At 39.2% G+C, this 21875-nt stretch overlaps 3 protein-coding genes across 3 annotated transcripts; all 3 read left to right on the forward strand.

Annotated features, from left to right (window-relative positions):
• The first annotated feature begins 397 nt into the window (after positions 1–397).
• Positions 398–7429, forward strand: LOC140163546 (E3 ubiquitin-protein ligase TRIM56-like). The gene is made up of 4 exons (XM_072186860.1): positions 398–502; positions 2099–2339; positions 5399–5717; positions 7061–7429. Exons 2-4 carry the CDS (start codon positions 2137–2139, stop codon positions 7427–7429), a joined length of 891 nt encoding a protein of 296 aa, XP_072042961.1. The 5' UTR covers positions 398–502; positions 2099–2136.
• A 26-nt stretch (positions 7430–7455) lies between these two features.
• LOC140163547 (uncharacterized) lies at positions 7456–13054 on the forward strand. The gene is made up of 3 exons (XM_072186861.1): positions 7456–8604; positions 9135–9566; positions 10908–13054. The coding sequence occupies exons 1-3, from the start codon at positions 7456–7458 to the stop codon at positions 11730–11732; spliced, it is 2406 nt and encodes an 801-aa protein (XP_072042962.1). The 3' UTR covers positions 11733–13054.
• Positions 11896–16278, forward strand: LOC140163548 (uncharacterized). Its single transcript, XM_072186862.1, has 3 exons — positions 11896–12456; positions 12988–13419; positions 14764–16278. Exons 1-3 carry the CDS (start codon positions 11896–11898, stop codon positions 16276–16278), a joined length of 2508 nt encoding a protein of 835 aa, XP_072042963.1.
• The last annotated feature ends 5597 nt before the right edge of the window (positions 16279–21875 follow it).

A 21875-nucleotide genomic window follows, 5' to 3' on the forward strand; every position in this document is an offset into this window, starting at 1 on the left:
GATTTTCCACATAATGCGCGTGGGCATGACCTTCCATAGGTCATGAGTATGACAGTGCAGTCAGTGTATTGCATGATTTGTAGTATAGGCCTACTGTTCGTGGATCATGGTTATGTACACATGGTACATAACGCAGTACGATATTGCTTGCCGTTTCCTGTAAAAACATCGTATCGACGCGACACAGAGGCAGATAGACAAATAGACATAGGCTATAGCAAAAGTGTACTTTGACTTTGACCAACCTATACAACCCGACTTTTGCTTCTCTACATGATAGTGAGTATCTCTGGTAGGCCTATACATGACTGTCTGTAGGCTACAGTGTATAGTTTTGCAGCCGACCCGGCATCATGGCATACAAATATTACTCAACTCCAAAAGCGATTAAGGAAGTACTATAGAGAATTTAATAGGGAAAAAACAACCACTGGCTTTTACAATTTCTAGTCGGTAATGCATGAACGTCGTATGGATGCAGTGTTTTACGGTGATAACTCAGGTAACTATCTTATCCGGGTCACCCTAAATACTCCCATCGACTGCGCATGATGGTTACCCACGGACTCAAATCCTATTTATAGACGAATCCAATTTCACGCATTCCTACTCCTCAATGGCAGCCATTAGCCGCGACGGGGACCCAACTATCTCACCTAAAATGTGAAATGATGCGGCCTTGAAGTGTATTATAAACTGCATTCTATCACCCGTGTTACACGTAGACAAAGGAATGATGACAGTTTACAACACAAAAGAATCTAACATCGAATTTTAAGCGGGTTTAATCCATCCAATAGGGCACTCACAACACCTGTTTGGTGCATGCGGGGAACTAAATATGGCCGACCAAATCCTGACCATGACTTGGATCGTTGGATTCGTCTATAGGCTAGGTCTATCTGTGCAAATGCAGAATATATAAATCGGGAATATAATAGGAAGGAAAAGATTACAATCTCCAATTTGGGGTATTTTCCTTTGCAGCAAACAAGATAGAATAAACTATAGGCCTACCTTTGGGGTAGTTGTATATTTTTTCATGTAATACTGTCCAAGTTTAACACACTTGAATACGTGCAGGCGTTTTGATAGCTACCATGGCTATCGGCTATCTTTCTCAGTGCCACTGTTGATGTGATGATCGTTGAACAGCTGTTGTTGCTCGCTGCTTGGAGCTGCTTGGCAACGGACTTGCCAGACGATTTCTCCATCAACAGGTCGTCATAGATGTGACTTAGATTGTATTGGCACTCGGTTCATTGTGGTGCCTTGCTTTCTGACGTTCTTTATCCATCTTCTGTATTTATCACTCTCTTTACCGACAATCTTTGCCTCCTCCCAATTGATGATATGGTTATTGTCCACAACATGGTCAGTTATCGCAGACTTAGGCCTATGGATGGTTGATTGCGATGCTTTCCTGTTGGCTCCAGTGCGAATATTGGCGGCGACTTTCTATGCCTCACTTTTGTGTTCATGTTCATCTGAGCGTTTTCCGAATTTCCTACCAATTTCACCTTACACCTATGTATGTGAGATCACAGTTTTTGCACGGGATCGAGTATATAATATCTGTAGAAACGTGGGCCTCGCGTTTATCTTTAGGCTATACAAAAATATTGCGTAGTGTGCTGTTGGGTTTCATGGCTCTGGCGACACACTAGGACACCCCTTCAACATGCGGTAGCGTCACCAATCCTGTAGATTTATCGCTGTCGCCTTTTGGCTTCTTTCCTTTTTGCTTGGGAGTGGCCATTTTACTTTTGACTTTATCCACGCACCAGTCCGGGTACCGTCCGGGTACCCACACTGTTTCAGAGCATCTTTAATTTTCTTCTCCGCCTCTTCTTTGTTCTGATCTTCCGTGACCATTTTGCCTTTCCTATCTAAAACAGGGTGCGGACTACCCCAAGTTTTTGGTGTAGGGAGTGGTGCGATTTAAACAGCCCTGATGAATTTATTCAAGAACCTTTGGAGTAGGCCTAGACAAAGCACTGGGAGTACCTTTGGGGTGGACGAAGCACTATTAAAAGTGATTATTAAAATTCAAGGTTTCTCATCGACCACTTCATTATTTTTTTCTACTAAATTTCAGGAACAAATAAAACCAATTAGCAGGACCAAAAACTTCTAATGGCGGAAGGTGGTGCTCCACTCGAAAGACAAAGACGAACTCTGGAATGCTCCATATGCCTACATCGATTCCGCAATCCCAAAACTTTACCATGTCTTCATAGCTTTTGTGAAGATTGTTTGACCAACTATGCACCACTTGGTACCAAGACGCTAGCATGTCCATTGTGCAAAGAAAGAATTGAAGTTCCCAATGGCGATGCGTTGAGAAATACTTAAATAATAAAGTCGTCTTACAAGATATCGGATCACCACTGAGAAATACTTAGACAATAAAGTCGTCTTACAAGATATCGGATCACCACTGAGAAATACTTAGACAATAAAGTCGTCTTACAATATATCGAATCACTATTGAGAAATACTTAGACATTAAAGTCGACTTACAAGATATCGGATCACCACTGAGAAATACTTCGACAATAAAGTCGTCTTACAATATATCGAATCACCATTGAGAAATACTTAGAGATTAAAGTCGACTTACAAGATATCGGATCACCACTGAGAAATACTTAATAATAAAGTCGACTTACAAGATATCGGATCACCACTGAGAAATACTTAGACAATAAAGTCGTCTTACGAGATATCGGATCACCACTGAGAAATACTTAGACAATAACGTCGTCTTACGAGATATCGGATCACCCCTGAGAAATACTTAGACAATAAAGTCGTCTTACAAGATATCGGATCACCACTGAGAAATACTTAAATAATAAAGTCGTCTTACAAGATATCGGATCACCACAGAGAAATACTTCAAAAATAAAGTCTTGCAAGATACCGGATCACTACTGAGATATACTTAGAAAATAAAGTCGCCTTATTCTCATTCTTTAATATTTTTATTCATGATGTTAATATAAATAACAAGATCTGTATTAAAAGGTAATTCCTAGATTTTGCCCATGGAATTTTACCTGAGCTTTATATCACAGTAATCACAACATTGAAATTATTATCCTAGCATACATCGCTTTAAAGGGATTTTCCACATAATGCGTGTGGGCATGACCTTCCATAGGTCATGAGTATGACAGTGCAGTCAGTGTATTGCATGATTTGTAGTATAGGCCTACTGTTCGTGGATCATGGTTATGTACACATGGTACATAACGCAGTACGATATTGCTTGCCGTTTCCTGTAAAAACATCGTATCGACGCGACACAGAGGCAGATAGACAAATAGACATAGGCTATAGCAAAAGTGTACTTTGACTTTGACCAACCTATACAACCCGACTTTTGCTTCTCTACATGATAGTGATTATCTCTGGTAGGCCTATACATGACTGTCTGTAGGCTACAGTGTATAGTTTTGCAGCCGACCCGGCATCATGGCATACAAATATTACTCAACTCCAAAAGCGATTAAGGAAGTACTATAGAGAATTTAATAGGAAAAAACAACCACTGGCTTTTACAATTTCTAGTCGGTAATGCATGAACGTCGTATGGATGCAGTGTTTTACGGTGATAACTCAGGTAACTATCTTATCCGGGTCACCCTAAATACTCCCATCGACTGCGCATGATGGTTACCCACGGACTCAAATCCTATTTATAGACGAATCCAATTTCACGCATTCCTACTCCTCAATGGCAGCCATTAGCCGCGACGGGGACCCAACTATCTCACCTAAAATGTGAAATGATGCGGCCTTGAAGTGTATTATAAACTGCATTCTATCACCCGTGTTACACGTAGACAAAGGAATGATGACAGTTTACAACACAAAAGAATCTAACATCGAATTTTAAGCGGGTTTAATCCATCCAATAGGGCACTCACAACACCTGTTTGGTGCATGCGGGGAACTAAATATGGCCGACCAAATCCTGACCATGACTTGGATCGTTGGATTCGTCTATAGGCTAGGTCTATCTGTGCAAATGCAGAATATATAAATCGGGAATATAATAGGAAGGAAAAGATTACAATCTCCAATTTGGGGTATTTTCCTTTGCAGCAAACAAGATAGAATAAACTATAGGCCTACCTTTGGGGTAGTTGTATATTTTTTCATGTAATACTGTCCAAGTTTAACACACTTGAATACGTACAGGCGTTTTGATAGCTACCATGGCTATCGGCTATCTTTCTCAGTGCCACTGTTGATGTGATGATCGTTGAACAGCTGTTGTTGCTCGCTGCTTGGAGCTGCTTGGCAACGGATTTGCCAGACGATTTCTCCATCAACAGGTCGTCATAGATGTGACTTAGATTGTATTGGCACTCGGTTCATTGTGGTGCCTTGCTTTCTGACGTTCTTTATCCATCTTCTGTATTTATCACTCTCTTTACCGACAATCTTTGCCTCCTCCCAATTGATGATATGGTTATTGTCCACAACATGGTCAGTTATCGCAGACTTAGGCCTATGGATGGTTGATTGCGATGCTTTCCTGTTGGCTCCAGTGCGAATATTGGCGGCGACTTTCTATGCCTCACTTTTGTGTTCATGTTCATCTGAGCGTTTTCCGAATTTCCTACCAATTTCACCTTACACCTATGTATGTGAGATCACAGTTTTTGCACGGGATCGAGTATATAATATCTGTAGAAACGTGGGCCTCGCGTTTATCTTTAGGCTATACAAAAATATTGCGTAGTGTGCTGTTGGGTTTCATGGCTCTGGCGACACACTAGGACACCCCTTCAACATGCGGTAGCGTCACCAATCCTGTAGATTTATCGCTGTCGCCTTTTGGCTTCTTTCCTTTTTGCTTGGGAGTGGCCATTTTACTTTTGACTTTATCCACGCACCAGTCCGGGTACCGTCCGGGTACCCACACTGTTTCAGAGCATCTTTAATTTTCTTCTCCGCCTCTTCTTTGTTCTGATCTTCCGTGACCATTTTGCCTTTCCTATCTAAAACAGGGTGCGGACTACCCCAAGTTTTTGGTGTAGGGAGTGGTGCGATTTAAACAGCCCTGATGAATTTATTCAAGAACCTTTGGAGTAGGCCTAGACAAAGTACTGGTAGTACCTTTGGGGTGGACGAAGCACTATTAAAAGTGATTATTAAAATTCAAGGTTTCTCATCGACCACTTCATTATTTTTTTTCTACTAAATTTCAGGAACAAATAAAACCAATTAGCAGGACCAAAAACTTCTAATGGCGGAAGGTGGTGCTCCACTCGAAAGACAAAGACGAACTCTGGAATGCTCCATATGCCTACATCGATTCCGCAATCCCAAAACTTTACCATGTCTTCATAGCTTTTGTGAAGATTGTTTGACCAACTATGAGCTACTATGCACCACTTGGTACCAAGACGCTAGCATGTCCATTGTGCAAAGAAAGAATTGAAGTTCCCAATGGCGATGCGTCGACATTCAAATCTAACTTCCACTTAAAAGAGCTCGTGGAAGAAGTGGTTCTGACAGACGAAGTAACTAAACATTCAACAGAGATTGTTTGCAACTGTTGCGATGAGGAACTTGTGGCTGTGTCTAAATGTCTCGACTGTGATCAGTATCTATGTTCACCTTGTTTGAAGGCACACAGACGGTTTTCAGCGCTACGTGAACACGCCATAGCAACATTTGACGAAATTAAAACAGGCAAGGTATGTGTGATATTCGTGTACATGTCCCTTTAAGTTATTCTAACGAATTCTTCCTGACAGCATATCCGGGGGACAGCAATTTCTGTACCTGAGAGGACCAATTCAGAGGTAACTCAAAGGATCAGGACATTTGAAGGTTCAGTCAGGGGTTAAAATTTCGCCATGCGGACGCCTTAGATATGGTTTGACACTCCAAGAAAAACTGGAATGTTTGACATACCTCAAGCCGCACGATATTTAGGAGGTTTAGTTCTGAGACGAATTATTGGCTATTCGTCTCAGGTTTAGTTGAACCTCCAAACAACCTCGGGGGAAACTTGGGAGGTTTGTGCCGAGCGGATACATTTGAAGGTTTCATTAAGCATTTACTTTACTGTATATGACCGTGCATAGTGGTTGGTCAATGCTTGTTTCTCTGTTTCTACTCCTTGCACCTCCAAGCGCATTTTAGTCACATAATGTGGGCCTTGGTGTTTCTGTTAGCTAAACCTCTGTGTGAACAACTCAGACTTATAATATTACATTTATATTTGGAGGTTCATCCCCTTGAAAGTTCATGCCCGTCTAAACATAGCTAATGTTGGTAAAATATGACAAATTATTCAAGGGATCTATAACGTAACGAATTAAATATCACCAGTTATCATGGCCATTGTTCTCGTTAGTATCATATTAAATGTTTGAACGTATTGGGTGTTTATATAAACCCAAGTTGTGCACATCCAAACCTCTATATGCAGTTGTATATGGTGCATATATTGTAATTCCGGGCCTGATGCGTCTACATAAATTTATAGTAAGCAATCTATTATGTGCGAGTTTGGTGGGTACAATTCGTTTGCTATACCCACCAGGAAATTTTCATCCGAAGCAATATATTCGACACAATTGCAATTAATGTCGATTGTCGAGATTCTTTTTGTTTCATCCGCTAATAAAACTCCATTTTCAGGTTATTGTTTGGACTGGTGTTCTTACACCTGACCAGATTTAGTAAATCACGCCAAGTAGAATAACTGTTGGCATAGTTTAAGAGAGTGTCGTTCAGTGTGGTCTTTTCGTGGGGGTAGGGGTTATCCCCAGATGATTTTTCCCCATAGTGGAAAGTTGGAAATTGGCCTGGTAAACACAAAACGTTACCTTTATTTTGTGCAAAATAGTGTAAAATTGAAATTGTCGCGCTAGCAAATGTCCAAAAGGATTTTTGCAAAGACCACACTGGTTCAAATGTTTTCTAAATCTGAATACGGGACATATGTCCAAGCCATCAGCAGCTATATCAGTAACAAATGTTATCGCAAGTAGACTCGTATTGAATTTATAACACACATTGTTTGTTTCAGATTCGACCAAGATCAAGCATCAAACGCCAGTTGATGTGCAATAGGCATCCAGGTAACAAAGCGGAGATATTTTGCACCACGTGTGAGATGCCAATATGTCATATTTGTGCAACTTTGAAACACAAATCTCCAGATCACGAATGTATCGAAGCATCCGAAGCAACAGAATCAAGAAGAAAGCACGCGTCGGAAGGCCTTGTAAAATTAGATGCTGTTAAAACAAGGTTTACCGAAGCCGAAATCAACGCCAACAAAACCTATACAGATTCCCAAGAACATATTGCACAACTTAAAGATAGCATTGAAGAGAGATGCAAGTGTTTGATTGATAAAATTGAGGCTGATAAAGGAAATTGTTTGAAAGTTTAGAAGTTCAAGTTGACAAAGAAAGCCGCATGCTTGAAGAGTACAGATTGTCAGCCAAGAGCTCTATTGCCCGAATACAGGGTATTCAACAGCAGGCAGCACCAATGGTAGAAGATGGTAGTGATGCAGATTTCTTGTCTTTCTATGCCACAATGAAAGGCAAGATCGACCAAATGTGTTTCAAGGAGCCACTCACATATTTGACATCGCTAGAATGCTTGTCTTTTCAGAGCACAGAATTGACAACTCGCGATAACTTAGTTGGCATGGTTGGTGAAATCAGGGAAGTGCAGATAGCAAGAGAATTTAAATCGGTTGATATGAAGCTCGTCAACGAATATGGGCCAAAGCAATGCGATCAGCACCATGAATTTTATGGAATAGATATCGGTTACAGGCGTCAGTTTGTGTTGCCAATTGCAGTTTTAGCAGTTACGGATAGATTATCCAATAAAGTGGTGATATTAGACGCCAGTTCTTTGAATGAAAAACAACGTATTAGGGGAAGTCAGAGTAAAACGGGATCAGAACTTGTACACCCATCTGACGTTGCCTTTTCTTCAGAAGGACTTTCACTTGCTATTGTAGACCAGACAAACAAAGTCAAGATTTACAAAATGTACACGGGCAGTTTTCAATTCGAAAGAACGATTGATACTTGCCCAGCTATCCAAAGTACAACTACAAGGTCCTCTGTTACAGTCGACTCTGTAAATCATCTCACCGTTGGGAAAAGTCAAACAGCGGTTCATAATTGGTTGATGAGGTTTGAATGGGATGGCGTTTCGAGCTTGGATGATTTCAGAATTTCGCCAAGTCCATCATTTCTAGCATTTACTCCCGATCATGAGCAACTACTAGTCTCAGACACTGCTTCTGGAACGGTTGTAAGTTTGAACAGAGGTGGATCAACAGCATTTGTCATTGATGCTAAATCCTTCTGCCAGCAAACACCAACAGGGGTGTGTTGTGATACGGATGGCTGTATCTTTGTCGCCTCCGTTGCATGCTCAAAAGAAAAGAAAGTAATATCGTCCGTTCACAAGTACAGTCCAAGCGGTAGTCACATTGCCTGCTTAGGGGACTTTCCTCATCCAATTTATGGCATCGTATTTACCAAAGAAGGAAAGCTTGCAGCCGCATGTGGTGATACCGTCAAACTGTTTGATGTACCAAAGGTATAAAATTCTAACACTTCAATGGAATGGATTTTAGTTTCCAGTTACCACTCTACCAGTCTGCGTTTTCTGAACCTTGATGATTTTATTTTCTTAATTATGAATAAGTGTCTTGTGTGGTAAAATAAGGACCATCCCGGCCGGCCCCTCGTCATGGCTATGGTATTATAGCAATTGAGAACGGATTGGATTTTTTCTGGCATAAATTCTTCATCGTACTGCCTATGTAGATATTATAAACTTATCCTTATCAGATATTATAAAATCTTGCAGTTAAAAGTTAATCTAATGAAAATCAACCTCCCATTATTTCCAAGCCTTCAACATGTTCAATAGAGGTTATCCACTTTACTCATGCGTGACTTCTAACAAAAGACGCTAATTCCCGTAGTATTCCTCATTCAAACCAATTCAATGCACGACCTCGGAGTTACCTGCATGACTTTGGCGGGCTGTTTTGAAACAGTCATGGTTGCACATGCAGGTACTTCTTTTGAAAGTCCTAAACAAGGTATAGCAGTCGCTGATACACGGATAACACGGAAAGACAAAGACGAACTCTGGAATGCTCCATATGCCTACATCGATTCCGCAATCCCAAAACTTTACCATGTCTTCATAGCTTTTGTGAAGATTGTTTGACCAACTATGCACCACTTGGTACCAAGACGCTAGCATGTCCATTGTGCAAAGAAAGAATTGAAGTTCCCAATGGCGATGCGTCGACATTCAAATCTAACTTCCACTTAAAAGAGCTCGTGGAAGAAGTGGTTCTGACAGACGAAGTAACTAAACATTCAACAGAGATTATATGCAACTGTTGCGATGAGGAACTTGTGGCTGTGTCTAAATGTCTCGACTGTGATCAGTATCTATGTTCACCTTGTTTGAAGGCACACAGACGGTTTTCAGCGCTACGTGAACACGCCATAGCAACATTTGACGAAATTAAAACAGGCAAGGTATGTGTGATATTCGTGTACATGTCCCTTTAAGTTATTCTAACGAATTCTTCCTGACAGCATATCCGGGGGACAGCAATTTCTGTACCTGAGAGGACCAATTCAGAGGTAACTCAAAGGATCAGGACATTTGAAGGTTCAGTCAGGGGTTAAAATTTCGCCATGCGGACGCCTTAGATATGGTTTGACACTCCAAGAAAAACTGGAATGTTTGACATACCTCAAGCCGCACGATATTTAGGAGGTTTAGTTCTGAGACGAATTATTGGCTATTCGTCTCAGGTTTAGTTGAACCTCCAAACAACCTCGGGGAAACTTGGGAGGTTTGTGCCGAGCGGATACATTTGAAGGTTTCATTAAGCATTTACTTTACTGTATATGACCGTGCATAGTGGTTGGTCAATGCTTGTTTCTCTGTTTCTACTCCTTGCACCTCCAAGCGCATTTTAGTCACATAATGTGGGCCTTGGTGTTTCTGTTAGCTAAACCTCTGTGTGAACAACTCAGACTTATAATATTACATTTATATTTGGAGGTTCATCCCCTTGAAAGTTCATGCCCGTCTAAACATAGCTAATGTTGGTAAAATATGACAAATTATTCAAGGGATCTATAACGTAACGAATTAATTATCACCAGTTATCATGGCCATTGTTCTCGTTAGTATCATATTAAATGTTTGAACGTATTGGGTGTTTATATAAACCCAAGTTGTGCACATCAAACCTCTATATGCAGTTGTATATGGTGCATATATTGTAATTCCGGGCCTGATGCGTCTACATAAATTTATAGTAAGCAATCTATTATGTGCGAGTTTGGTGGGTACAATTCGTTTGCTATACCCACCAGGAAATTTTCATCCGAAGCAATATATTCGACACAATTGCAATTAATGTCGATTGTCGAGATTCTTTTTGTTTCATCCGCTAATAAAACTCCATTTTCAGGTTATTGTTTGGACTGGTGTTCTTACACCTGACCAGATTTAGTAAATCACGCCAAGTAGAATAACTGTTGGCATAGTTTAAGAGAGTGTCGTTCAGTGTGGTCTTTTCGTGGGGGTAGGGGTTATCCCCAAATGATTTTTCCCCATAGTGGAAAGTTGGAAATTGGCCTGGTAAACACAAAACGTTACCTTTATTTTGTGCAAAATAGTGTAAAATTGAAATTGTCGCGCTAGCAAATGTCCAAAAGGATTTTTGCAAAGACCACACTGGTTCAAATGTTTTCTAAATCTGAATACGGGACATATGTCCAAGCCATCAGCAGCTATATCAGTAACAAATGTTATCGCAAGTAGACTCGTATTGAATTTATAACACACATTGTTTGTTTCAGATTCGACCAAGATCAAGCATCAAACGCCAGTTGATGTGCAATAGGCATCCAGGTAACAAAGCGGAGATATTTTGCACCACGTGTGAGATGCCAATATGTCATATTTGTGCAACTTTGAAACACAAATCTCCAGATCACGAATGTATCGAAGCATCCGAAGCAACAGAATCAAGAAGAAAGCACGCGTCGGAAGGCCTTGTAAAATTAGATGCTGTTAAAACAAGGTTTACCGAAGCCGAAATCAACGCCAACAAAACCTATACAGATTCCCAAGAACATATTGCACAACTTAAAGATAGCATTGAAGAGAGATGCAAGTGTTTGATTGATAAAATTGAGGCTGATAAAGGGAAATTGTTTGAAAGTTTAGAAGTTCAAGTTGACAAAGAAAGCCGCATGCTTGAAGAGTACAGATTGTCAGCCAAGAGCTCTATTGCCCGAATACAGGGTATTCAACAGCAGGCAGCACCAATGGTAGAAGATGGTAGTGATGCAGATTTCTTGTCTTTCTATGCCACAATGAAAGGCAAGATCGACCAAATGTGTTTCAAGGAGCCACTCACATATTTGACATCGCTAGAATGCTTGTCTTTTCAGAGCACAGAATTGACAACTCGCGATAACTTAGTTGGCATGGTTGGTGAAATCAGGGAAGTGCAGATAGCAAGAGAATTTAAATCGGTTGATATGAAGCTCGTCAACGAATATGGGCCAAAGCAATGCGATCAGCACCATGAATTTTATGGAATAGATATCGGTTACAGGCGTCAGTTTGTGTTGCCAATTGCAGTTTTAGCAGTTACGGATAGATCCATTATCCAATAAAGTGGTGATATTAGACGCCAGTTCTTTGAATGAAAAACAACGTATTAGGGGAAGTCAGAGTAAAACGGGATCAGAACTTGTACACCCATCTGACGTTGCCTTTTCTTCAGAAGGACTTTCACTTGCTATTGTAGACCAGACAAACAAAGTCAAGATTTACAAAATGTACACGGGCAGTTTTCAATTCGAAAGAACGATTGATACTTGCCCAGCTATCCAAAGTACAACTACAAGGTCCTCTGTTACAGTCGACTCTGTAAATCATCTCACCGTTGGGAAAAGTCAAACAGCGGTTCATAATTGGTTGATGAGGTTTGAATGGGATGGCGTTTCGAGCTTGGATGATTTCAGAATTTCGCCAAGTCCATCATTTCTAGCATTTACTCCCGATCATGAGCAACTACTAGTCTCAGACACTGCTTCTGGAACGGTTGTAAGTTTGAACAGAGGTGGATCAACAGCATTTGTCATTGATGCTAAATCCTTCTGCCAGCAAACACCAACAGGGGTGTGTTGTGATACGGATGGCTGTATCTTTGTCGCCTCCGTTGCATGCTCAAAAGAAAAGAAAGTAATATCGTCCGTTCACAAGTACAGTCCAAGCGGTAGTCACATTGCCTGCTTAGGGGACTTTCCTCATCCAATTTATGGCATCGTATTTACCAAAGAAGGAAAGCTTGCAGCTGCATGTGGTGATACCGTCAAACTGTTTGATGTACCAAAGGTATAAAATTCTAACACTTCAATGGAATGGATTTTAGTTTCCAGTTACCACTCTACCAGTCTGCGTTTTCTGAACCTTGATGATTTTTATTTTCTTAATTATGAATAAGTGTCTTGTGTGGTAAAATAAGGACCATCCCGGCCGGCCCCTCGTCATGGCTATGGTATTATAGCAATTGAGAACGGATTGGATTTTTTCTGGCATAAATTCTTCATCGTACTGCCTATGTAGATATTATAAACTTATCCTTATCAGATATTATAAAATCTTGCAGTTAAAAGTTAATCTAATGAAAATCAACCTCCCATTATTTCCAAGCCTTCAACATGTTCAATAGAGGTTATCCACTTTACTCATGCGTGACTTCTAACAAAAGACGCTAATTCCCGTAGTATTCCTCATTCAAACCAATTCAATGCACGACCTCGGAGTTACCTGCATGACTTTGGCGGGCTGTTTTGAAACAGTCATGGTTGCACATGCAGGTACTTCTTTTGAAAGTCCTAAACAAGGTATAGCAGTCGCTGATACACGGATAACACGGAAAGACAAAGACGAACTCTGGAATGCTCCATATGCCTACATCGATTCCGCAATCCCAAAACTTTACCATGTCTTCATAGCTTTTGTGAAGATTGTTTGACCAACTATGCACCACTTGGTACCAAGACGCTAGCATGTCCATTGTGCAAAGAAAGAATTGAAGTTCCCAATGGCGATGCGTCGACATTCAAATCTAACTTCCACTTAAAAGAGCTCGTGGAAGAAGTGGTTCTGACAGACGAAGTAACTAAACATTCAACAGAGATTGTATGCAACTGTTGCGATGAGGAACTTGTGGCTGTGTCTAAATGTCTCGACTGTGATCAGTATCTATGTTCACCTTGTTTGAAGGCACACAGACGGTTTTCAGCGCTACGTGAACACGCCATAGCAACATTTGACGAAATTAAAACAGGCAAGGTATGTGTGATATTCGTGTACATGTCCCTTTAAGTTATTCTAACGAATTCTTCCTGACAGCATATCCGGGGGACAGCAATTTCTGTACCTGAGAGGACCAATTCAGAGGTAACTCAAAGGATCAGGACATTTGAAGGTTCAGTCAGGGGTTAAAATTTCGCCATGCGGACGCCTTAGATATGGTTTGACACTCCAAGAAAAACTGGAATGTTTGACATACCTCAAGCCGCACGATATTTAGGAGGTTTAGTTCTGAGACGAATTATTGGCTATTCGTCTCAGGTTTAGTTGAACCTCCAAACAACCTCGGGGAAACTTGGGAGGTTTGTGCCGAGCGGATACATTTGAAGGTTTCATTAAGCATTTACTTTACTGTATATGACCGTGCATAGTGGTTGGTCAATGCTTGTTTCTCTGTTTCTACTCCTTGCACCTCCAAGCGCATTTTAGTCACATAATGTGGGCCTTGGTGTTTCTGTTAGCTAAACCTCTGTGTGAACAACTCAGACTTATAATATTACATTTATATTTGGAGGTTCATCCCCCTGAAAGTTCATGCCCGTCTAAACATAGCTAATGTTGGTAAAATATGACAAATTATTCAAGGGATCTATAACGTAACGAATTAATTATCACCAGTTATCATGGCCATTGTTCTCGTTAGTATCATATTAAATGTTTGAACGTATTGGGTGTTTATATAAACCCAAGTTGTGCACATCCAAACCTCTATATGCAGTTGTATATGGTGCATATATTGTAATTCCGGGCCTGATGCGTCTACATAAATTTATAGTAAGCAATCTATTATGTGCGAGTTTGGTGGGTACAATTCGTTTGCTATACCCACCAGGAAATTTTCATCCGAAGCAATATATTCGACACAATTGCAATTAATGTCGATTGTCGAGATTCTTTTTGTTTCATCCGCTAATAAAACTCCATTTTCAGGTTATTGTTTGGACTGGTGTTCTTACACCTGACCAGATTTAGTAAATCACGCCAAGTAGAATAACTGTTGGCATAGTTTAAGAGAGTGTCGTTCAGTGTGGTCGTGTCGTGGGTGTAGGGGTTATCCCCAAATGATTTTTCCCCATAGTGGAAAGTTGGAAATTGGCCTGGTAAACACAAAACGTTACCTTTATTTTGTGCAAAATAGTGTAAAATTGAAATTGTCGCGCTAGCAAATGTCCAAAAGGATTTTTGCAAAGACCACACTGGTTCAAATGTTTTCTAAATCTGAATACGGGACATATGTCCAAGCCATCAGCAGCTATATCAGTAACAAATGTTATCGCAAGTAGACTCGTATTGAATTTATAACACACATTGTTTGTTTTTCAGATTCGACCAAGATCAAGCATCAAACGCCAGTTGATGTGCAATAGGCATCCAGGTAACAAAGCGGAGATATTTTGCACCACGTGTGAGATGCCAATATGTCATATTTGTGCAACTTTGAAACACAAATCTCCAGATCACGAATGTACCGAAGCATCCGAAGCAACAGAATCAAGAAGAAAGCACGCGTCGGAAGGCCTGGTAAAATTAGATGCTGTTAAAACAAGGTTTACCGAAGCCGAAATCAACGCCAACAAAACCTATACAGATTCCCAAGAACATATTGCACAACTTAAAGATAGCATTGAAGAGAGATGCAAGTGTTTGATTGATAAAATTGAGGCTGATAAAGGGAAATTGTTTGAAAGTTTAGAAGTTCAAGTTGACAAAGAAAGCCGCATGCTTGAAGAGTACAGATTGTCAGCCAAGAGCTCTATTGCCCGAATACAGGGTATTCAACAGCAGGCAGCACCAATGGTAGAAGATGGTAGTGATGCAGATTTCTTGTCTTTCTATGCCACAATGAAAGGCAAGATCGACCAAATGTGTTTCAAGGAGCCACTCACATATTTGACATCGCTAGAATGCTTGTCTTTTCAGAGCACAGAATTGACAACTCGCGATAACTTAGTTGACATGGTTGGTGAAATCAGGGAAGTGCAGATAGCAAGAGAATTTAAATCGGTTGATATGAAGCTCGTCAACGAATATGGGCCAAAGCAATGCGATCAGCACCATGAATTTTATGGAATAGATATCGGTTACAGGCGTCAGTTTGTGTTGCCAATTGCAGTTTTAGCAGTTACGGATAGATTATCCAATAAAGTGGTGATATTAGACGCCAGTTCTTTGAATGAAAAACAACGTATTAGGGGAAGTCAGAGTAAAACGGGATCAGAACTTGTACACCCATCTGACGTTGCCTTTTCTTCAGAAGGACTTTCACTTGCTATTGTAGACCAGACAAACAAAGTCAAGATTTACAAAATGTACACGGGCAGTTTTCAATTCGAAAGAACGATTGATACTTGCCCAGCTATCCAAAGTACAACTACAAGGTCCTCTGTTACAGTCGACTCTGTAAATCATCTCACCGTTGGGAAAAGTCAAACAGCGGTTCATAATTGGTTGATGAGGTTTGAATGGGATGGCGTTTCGAGCTTGGATGATTTCAGAATTTCGCCAAGTCCATCATTTCTAGCATTTACTCCCGATCATGAGCAACTACTAGTCTCAGACACTGCTTCTGGAACGGTTGTAAGCTTGAACAGAGGTGGATCAACAGCATTTGTCATTGATGCTAAATCCTTCTGCCAGCAAACACCAACAGGGGTGTGTTGTGATACGGATGGCTGTATCTTTGTCGCCTCCGTTGCATGCTCAAAAGAAAAGAAAGTAATATCGTCCGTTCACAAGTACAGTCCAAGCGGTAGTCACATTGCCTGCTTAGGGACTTTCCTCATCAATTTATGGCATCGTATTTACCAAAGAAGGAAAGCTTGCAGCTGCATGTGGTGATACCGTCAAACTGTTTGATGTACCAAAGGTATAAAATTCTAACACTTCAATGGAATGGATTTTAGTTTCCAGTTACCACTCTACCAGTCTGCGTTTTCTGAACCTTGATGATTTTTAATTTCTTAATTATGAATAAGTGTCTTGTGTGGTAAAATAAGGACCATCCCGGCCGGCCCCTCGTCATGGCTATGGTATTATAGCAATTGAGAACGGATTGGATTTTTTCTGGCATAAATTCTTCATCGTACTGCCTATGTAGATATTATAAACTTATCCTTATCAGATATTATAAAATCTTGCAGTTAAAAGTTAATCTAATGAAAATCAACCTCCCATTATTTCCAAGCCTTCAACATGTTCAATAGAGGTTATCCACTTTACTCATGCGTGACTTCTAACAAAAGACGCTAATTCCCGTAGTATTCCTCATTCAAACCAATTCAATGCACGACCTCGGAGTTACCTGCATGACTTTGGCGGGCTGTTTTGAAACAGTCATGGTTGCACATGCAGGTACTTCTTTTGAAAGTCCTAAACAAGGTATAGCAGTCGCTGATAGGATATGCAACTTATAGAACACGGATAACCTCTATTGGAAACTAATCATTCCTGGATTAGATGGATAGATTAGGTACTCTCTGAGTCACTAGAGACGATTAAAGACATCTAAATCAAAGTAGATTTGCAGTACCATTCATGAAAACTTTCTGAATCTTGTTATGGCCTAAATGATAATACCTTCTAGATAAGAGTAAGGGCACATATAGTGAAACAAAAATTACATTATGGCCAGTGGTTCAAAGCTATGCAAATAGAAGCCATTGATTGTAACTTTGTAAGGAATCATTATGTGATATAGACCAAATATTTGTAATAAACAAGAGCGGTAACCGCACCATAGCTGAACCATGCCCGATCGGAGCAACTATAAATTTGGCCTCACCTTTGACCTCAGATGTCCTTTGAAGTTTCATACTTCCCAAATGCCGCGGATTGTTTTTCCCCAGTTACAGCCCCATCGGAGGAACATTAAATTTGACCTGACCTTTGACCTCACATGACCTTGGCTGTTTCATACTACCCAAGTATCAGGGATCATTTTCGCCAAGTTACAGCCCAATCGGAGCAACTTTAAATTTGACCTGACCTTTGACTTCAGATGACCTTTGCCGTTTCATACTCCCCAAGTGCCGGGGATTGTTTTCCTAGAGTTACAGCCCCATCGGAGCAGCTTTAACATTTGACATTTGACCTTGGATGACCTCAGATGCTGTTTCATGATCCCCTTATGATCAAGGATTATTTGTACCAAGTTTTAGCTCAATCGGAGTCGGACGTATTTCAAAATGTTGGTAGAAACTATACAGCATTTCCCTTGAAGCCTTATAGTGTGTATGTATTGATTTTCATAAATGCATCATGGGAAGGAATAACATTTGACCACCAAACCCCCAGCGTACAAGTATTCACCATTATTGCGCAATTAGAGGCAACTACAGCATTCAGAGGCACTACTGTATATAGCATTTATCACATACCCTTAGTGTGTATTTTCATAAATGCATCATGGAGTGCCGTAATTTCCTGTGATCTAAATACTAACCACAAAATGGGCTATAGTAGGCGATCTTAGACATGTCCAGTTTGGTCCATACTGTGGTTAAGATACTGTTTTAATAATACTTTGGGAATTTTCACAATATTTACTTCACTTTCTTGGAAACAATATGCTTGTTATCAAAATAGCAGACAAGCTGTCTCCCAGTGCAAATCTGTGATTTAGTAGCCCAATTGGGCGACTTCTGAATCAAAATGCACCACAACTATTAGCAGTAGCACCCCCTGTGTTTCTTTATCATATTCTTTACTTCTTTCTCTTTCATTTGACACCACTTGGGGGTTCATACCTTCGTGGCATTTAAAGATATGTCCATTTCAGACCAAAAGGTTGGTAAGGAAGTAAGTAAGTAAGCAAGTAAGTAACATACACTAATATAGGCTGAGACCATTTCATGATTCAGCAAAAATACACAAATACTGCCAGTATATTGACAGGTGATACTGTACATCCTTATGAGATATAACATTAATAAAAGGCTTATTGTTCCGTTTGGTAAACGCAATCCTGACTTCAGCCCCGATTTAATAATATTATTCATATCCCATTAATTACACCAACATATTCATCCCCATCTTCTATGCCATTTCCTTCACAACCAACAAACAGCATGTTTCTTTCTATTGTTCAATCTCATTGTCTCTAGTCATCTTTTCACTTACAGTATCTTCAACCCAACTAATATTTCTTTTCCTTTGGATTTCTGAATGCTTATAGCAGGGGTGTGAGAGGCCTCAGACAATAAAAAGAGGAAAATTACTTTTAAAAAGCTGAAAAACAGTGTAAAATCAGGGTAAAAATGCCAAATATGGGCTGAAAATAAAAGCAAAAACATAGGCCTACATTTTTGCAATAAAAAAAGCTGAAATCAGCTTAAATGTTGAACTCACACTCCCCTGTTATAAGACAAGAGGGCAGCATCATCTGCAAAATCTAAATAAGTATCACAAAAGCTCAGCTGAGAGAATCATGAGATAATACAATTAAATGATATACATATTTGTGCACTGTGGATGAAAGTCTGAAATTTGGCTGTTTACGCAGATTAAATCTAATCTATTATAGTCTATTTGGCTACTTCTAAACCGTAACATCTGTGTGCATTTGATACACGTCATGCGGTGTATCTGTAGGGCAAAGTTACTTCGTGATGCATATATATCTCGACCTTTGACCGTTTTGCTTATGTCACAGATTAATTGGTCAAACTATACTTTTTCTGAATCCTTATGACCAGATTAATACTTTTGTGTGGTTTAAACAAAACTGAAATTTGACCCCTGCAAAAACTTTTCCCAACATCTTGGAAAGAAATTAGAATGGCCTTAGACCACAATTGTTGCACCTATCAAGAGCTACATCTAAACCAATTTTTGTGCTTTTCCCACAAAATGTTCAATAGATTTGACATACTGGACCATTCTGCAGCACTAGTGCTTCCTGCTCCTTACAGTTACACAAGAAAACAAAAATACAAGACAACATATTTGAAAAGAATTTATGCAATATTTATTTACAGCCTTTAATTGTACAAACATTTTTATAAAGATACAAAGTAGCCTAAAAATAGTGCATTTGGGATTTACAATATTTGTATTTAATAATTTTAGGGAGAATATTTTACAAAAAACAGGAATGCTTTTATACAAATATGCACTATACAAGGAATGAAATAATTTACTTGAAAGAATTTGTATTTTAACTTTTAGATTTAAGAGTTGTAACTATATAATGCAGCAATATTAAATTTAAGAGGCGTAGGAAAATATTGTGCAGTTTTTTTCTTCACACAAGCATGGTATAGGTACTCGGAACTTATATGGAGTTCTACATGTCAGAGTGTTCTCTTTATGTTATAGATCTGGTGAAATGCCCAATGTATATCAGTGGAGACGATTTTGCAACAGATCTGTTAAAATAGAGTACCGAACTTCAGACTAAGCTACACATTTCTGAATGTGACCCAACACAAAGGATGTTCTTGTTGGGAGTGGACAAAATTAAGTTGATATTGTGACATTCTAAATAAATTTTAAAAAAACATTTTGAGGTAAAAGTTTAAAATATTATCAAAGACGCTCTTTTAGTGTTCCCAAGTCAATGGTAAACTATTGTACAAATGTCTCCTCATTATCAGATCATGATTGTTAGCTATCTTTGTGAACACCACACATGGGCATATTGGAAGAAATCAACTAAAGTCTTATTATACAAGGAGGGTGTGCCCTGTGATTGACCAAAATATATGAGTAGTCTACATAATATTGTATGGCAAAGTAGAATGCTATGACATCATAAACGACTGGAATGTCCATATAATATGCAGAAAGACATATCACTGCTTCAACACAGTGACATCAGTGTTAAGTGTTGTGTTCATAAGCACTCTAAAAATCCATTGGCAAATCTACACCAATCATGTTATTTTGGAGAATGTTCTTGTTTTCGAAGATACAAATCCACTTAAAAGGTTTGCACTTAAAACACCAAAGGGAAATGTAATTTTATCAGACAAATTGGAGAGCCTGAAACTTGTAATTGCAGAATAAACAGTACTATTCTCCATCATTTTACCTGTGCAACATCACAATTCTATACCAGTTATGAGCAACACTTCATGACAAGCACCTCCGTCCCGTAATAAATTTGTTTAAATCTTCAGATGTATAACAATATAACAAGTTCTGAGTACCTTTTACTTGGTGAAGTTGTAAGCAATAACTATCCTGAAAGTTCTAAAAAAATACTCTTTTCAGCACCTACTATCTTACATCTTAACAAATTACTCTGCACCAGTTTAACTTCATGAGTACCACATGCTGATTGGCTAAAAAAAATACTATTATGATTTATTGAGCCAATCAGCAACATGGTAAGAATGGTGGTAGGGCTGAAGAGGCTTATCCCTGTGAGTACCACCTGCTGATTGGTTTCATGAAGACTATTATGATTTATTGAGCCAATCAGCAACATGGTAAGAATGCTTATAGGGTTGAACATGATTGAGCTTAAATATTTAGAAGCTTCATTTTAATTGGTCACTTAAATGAAAATATTGTGCAATTAACCAATTACAACCTCTTTAAGAAAGGATGATATTGAAATCTATTTGACCAATTTTTGCTCCCCTTTGTGGGCCCCTGTGGTGCTGTAATTTGTATAGATGATAGTATAAATATTTTAATAAGTAATGTCGACTAATGTCTTGGTTTTTTTAAGCAAATTGAAATACACCCAATCGTACTTCATGTGAGCTCTGTGTTGCAAGGCGTAAATTTATAAACTTGGTAGAATTTTGTTGATTTTCAAATAAACAAATGGAAAATGCTATGAAAATACAGCATTTGTAGGCAACTGAACTATGATGCAAAGTTGTTTTCAAAACTCAAAGATATAGTCGCCATCACATGTAGCAAAATATTCAGAATCCTAGCTTTTGCAAAAATAATCTGTTACTCAATGCCGTAATTCACATAAAATGTACACACACATTAACAGCTCCCATCTCGTATGACATAAAACATGGTGCATCAGTATGTCATATATATCAATATTGTGGAACCTCGTTTGTTTATTTTTATCATTTTGTTTTTTGTAAAGTTTTGTAACAAAAAAAGTCCCAAGCATATATTATGACATGATTACACAAACCTTATCTCCAATTATTAACCCCAGCATTTGTCAGAACATTTCGGGTTATGTTAGAATGTCTTTTACACAACTCTAAAATCTGTTTTTGTCGAGACAATTAAGTTGCACATTCCAGGAAAAGAACTATAACCCACAAAGTCAAACCCTTTGGCATGTGTGATAAGTTCTTATGCCAATTTATTAATTAATATACTTAACACCTTGCTTACTAAATAGAAGCCCCATTTCTATAACACTGGACAACAAATGAAAACTTTTTATCTGTTCCTGAGGAAAATTTATGTATTCTTGGCTTAATCAGAATCGCTGATTTCAAGTCAAGTATGAA

This window comes from Amphiura filiformis, chromosome 11 (assembly GCF_039555335.1).
Source record: "Amphiura filiformis chromosome 11, Afil_fr2py, whole genome shotgun sequence".
Lineage (NCBI taxonomy): Eukaryota > Metazoa > Echinodermata > Ophiuroidea > Amphilepidida > Amphiuridae > Amphiura > Amphiura filiformis.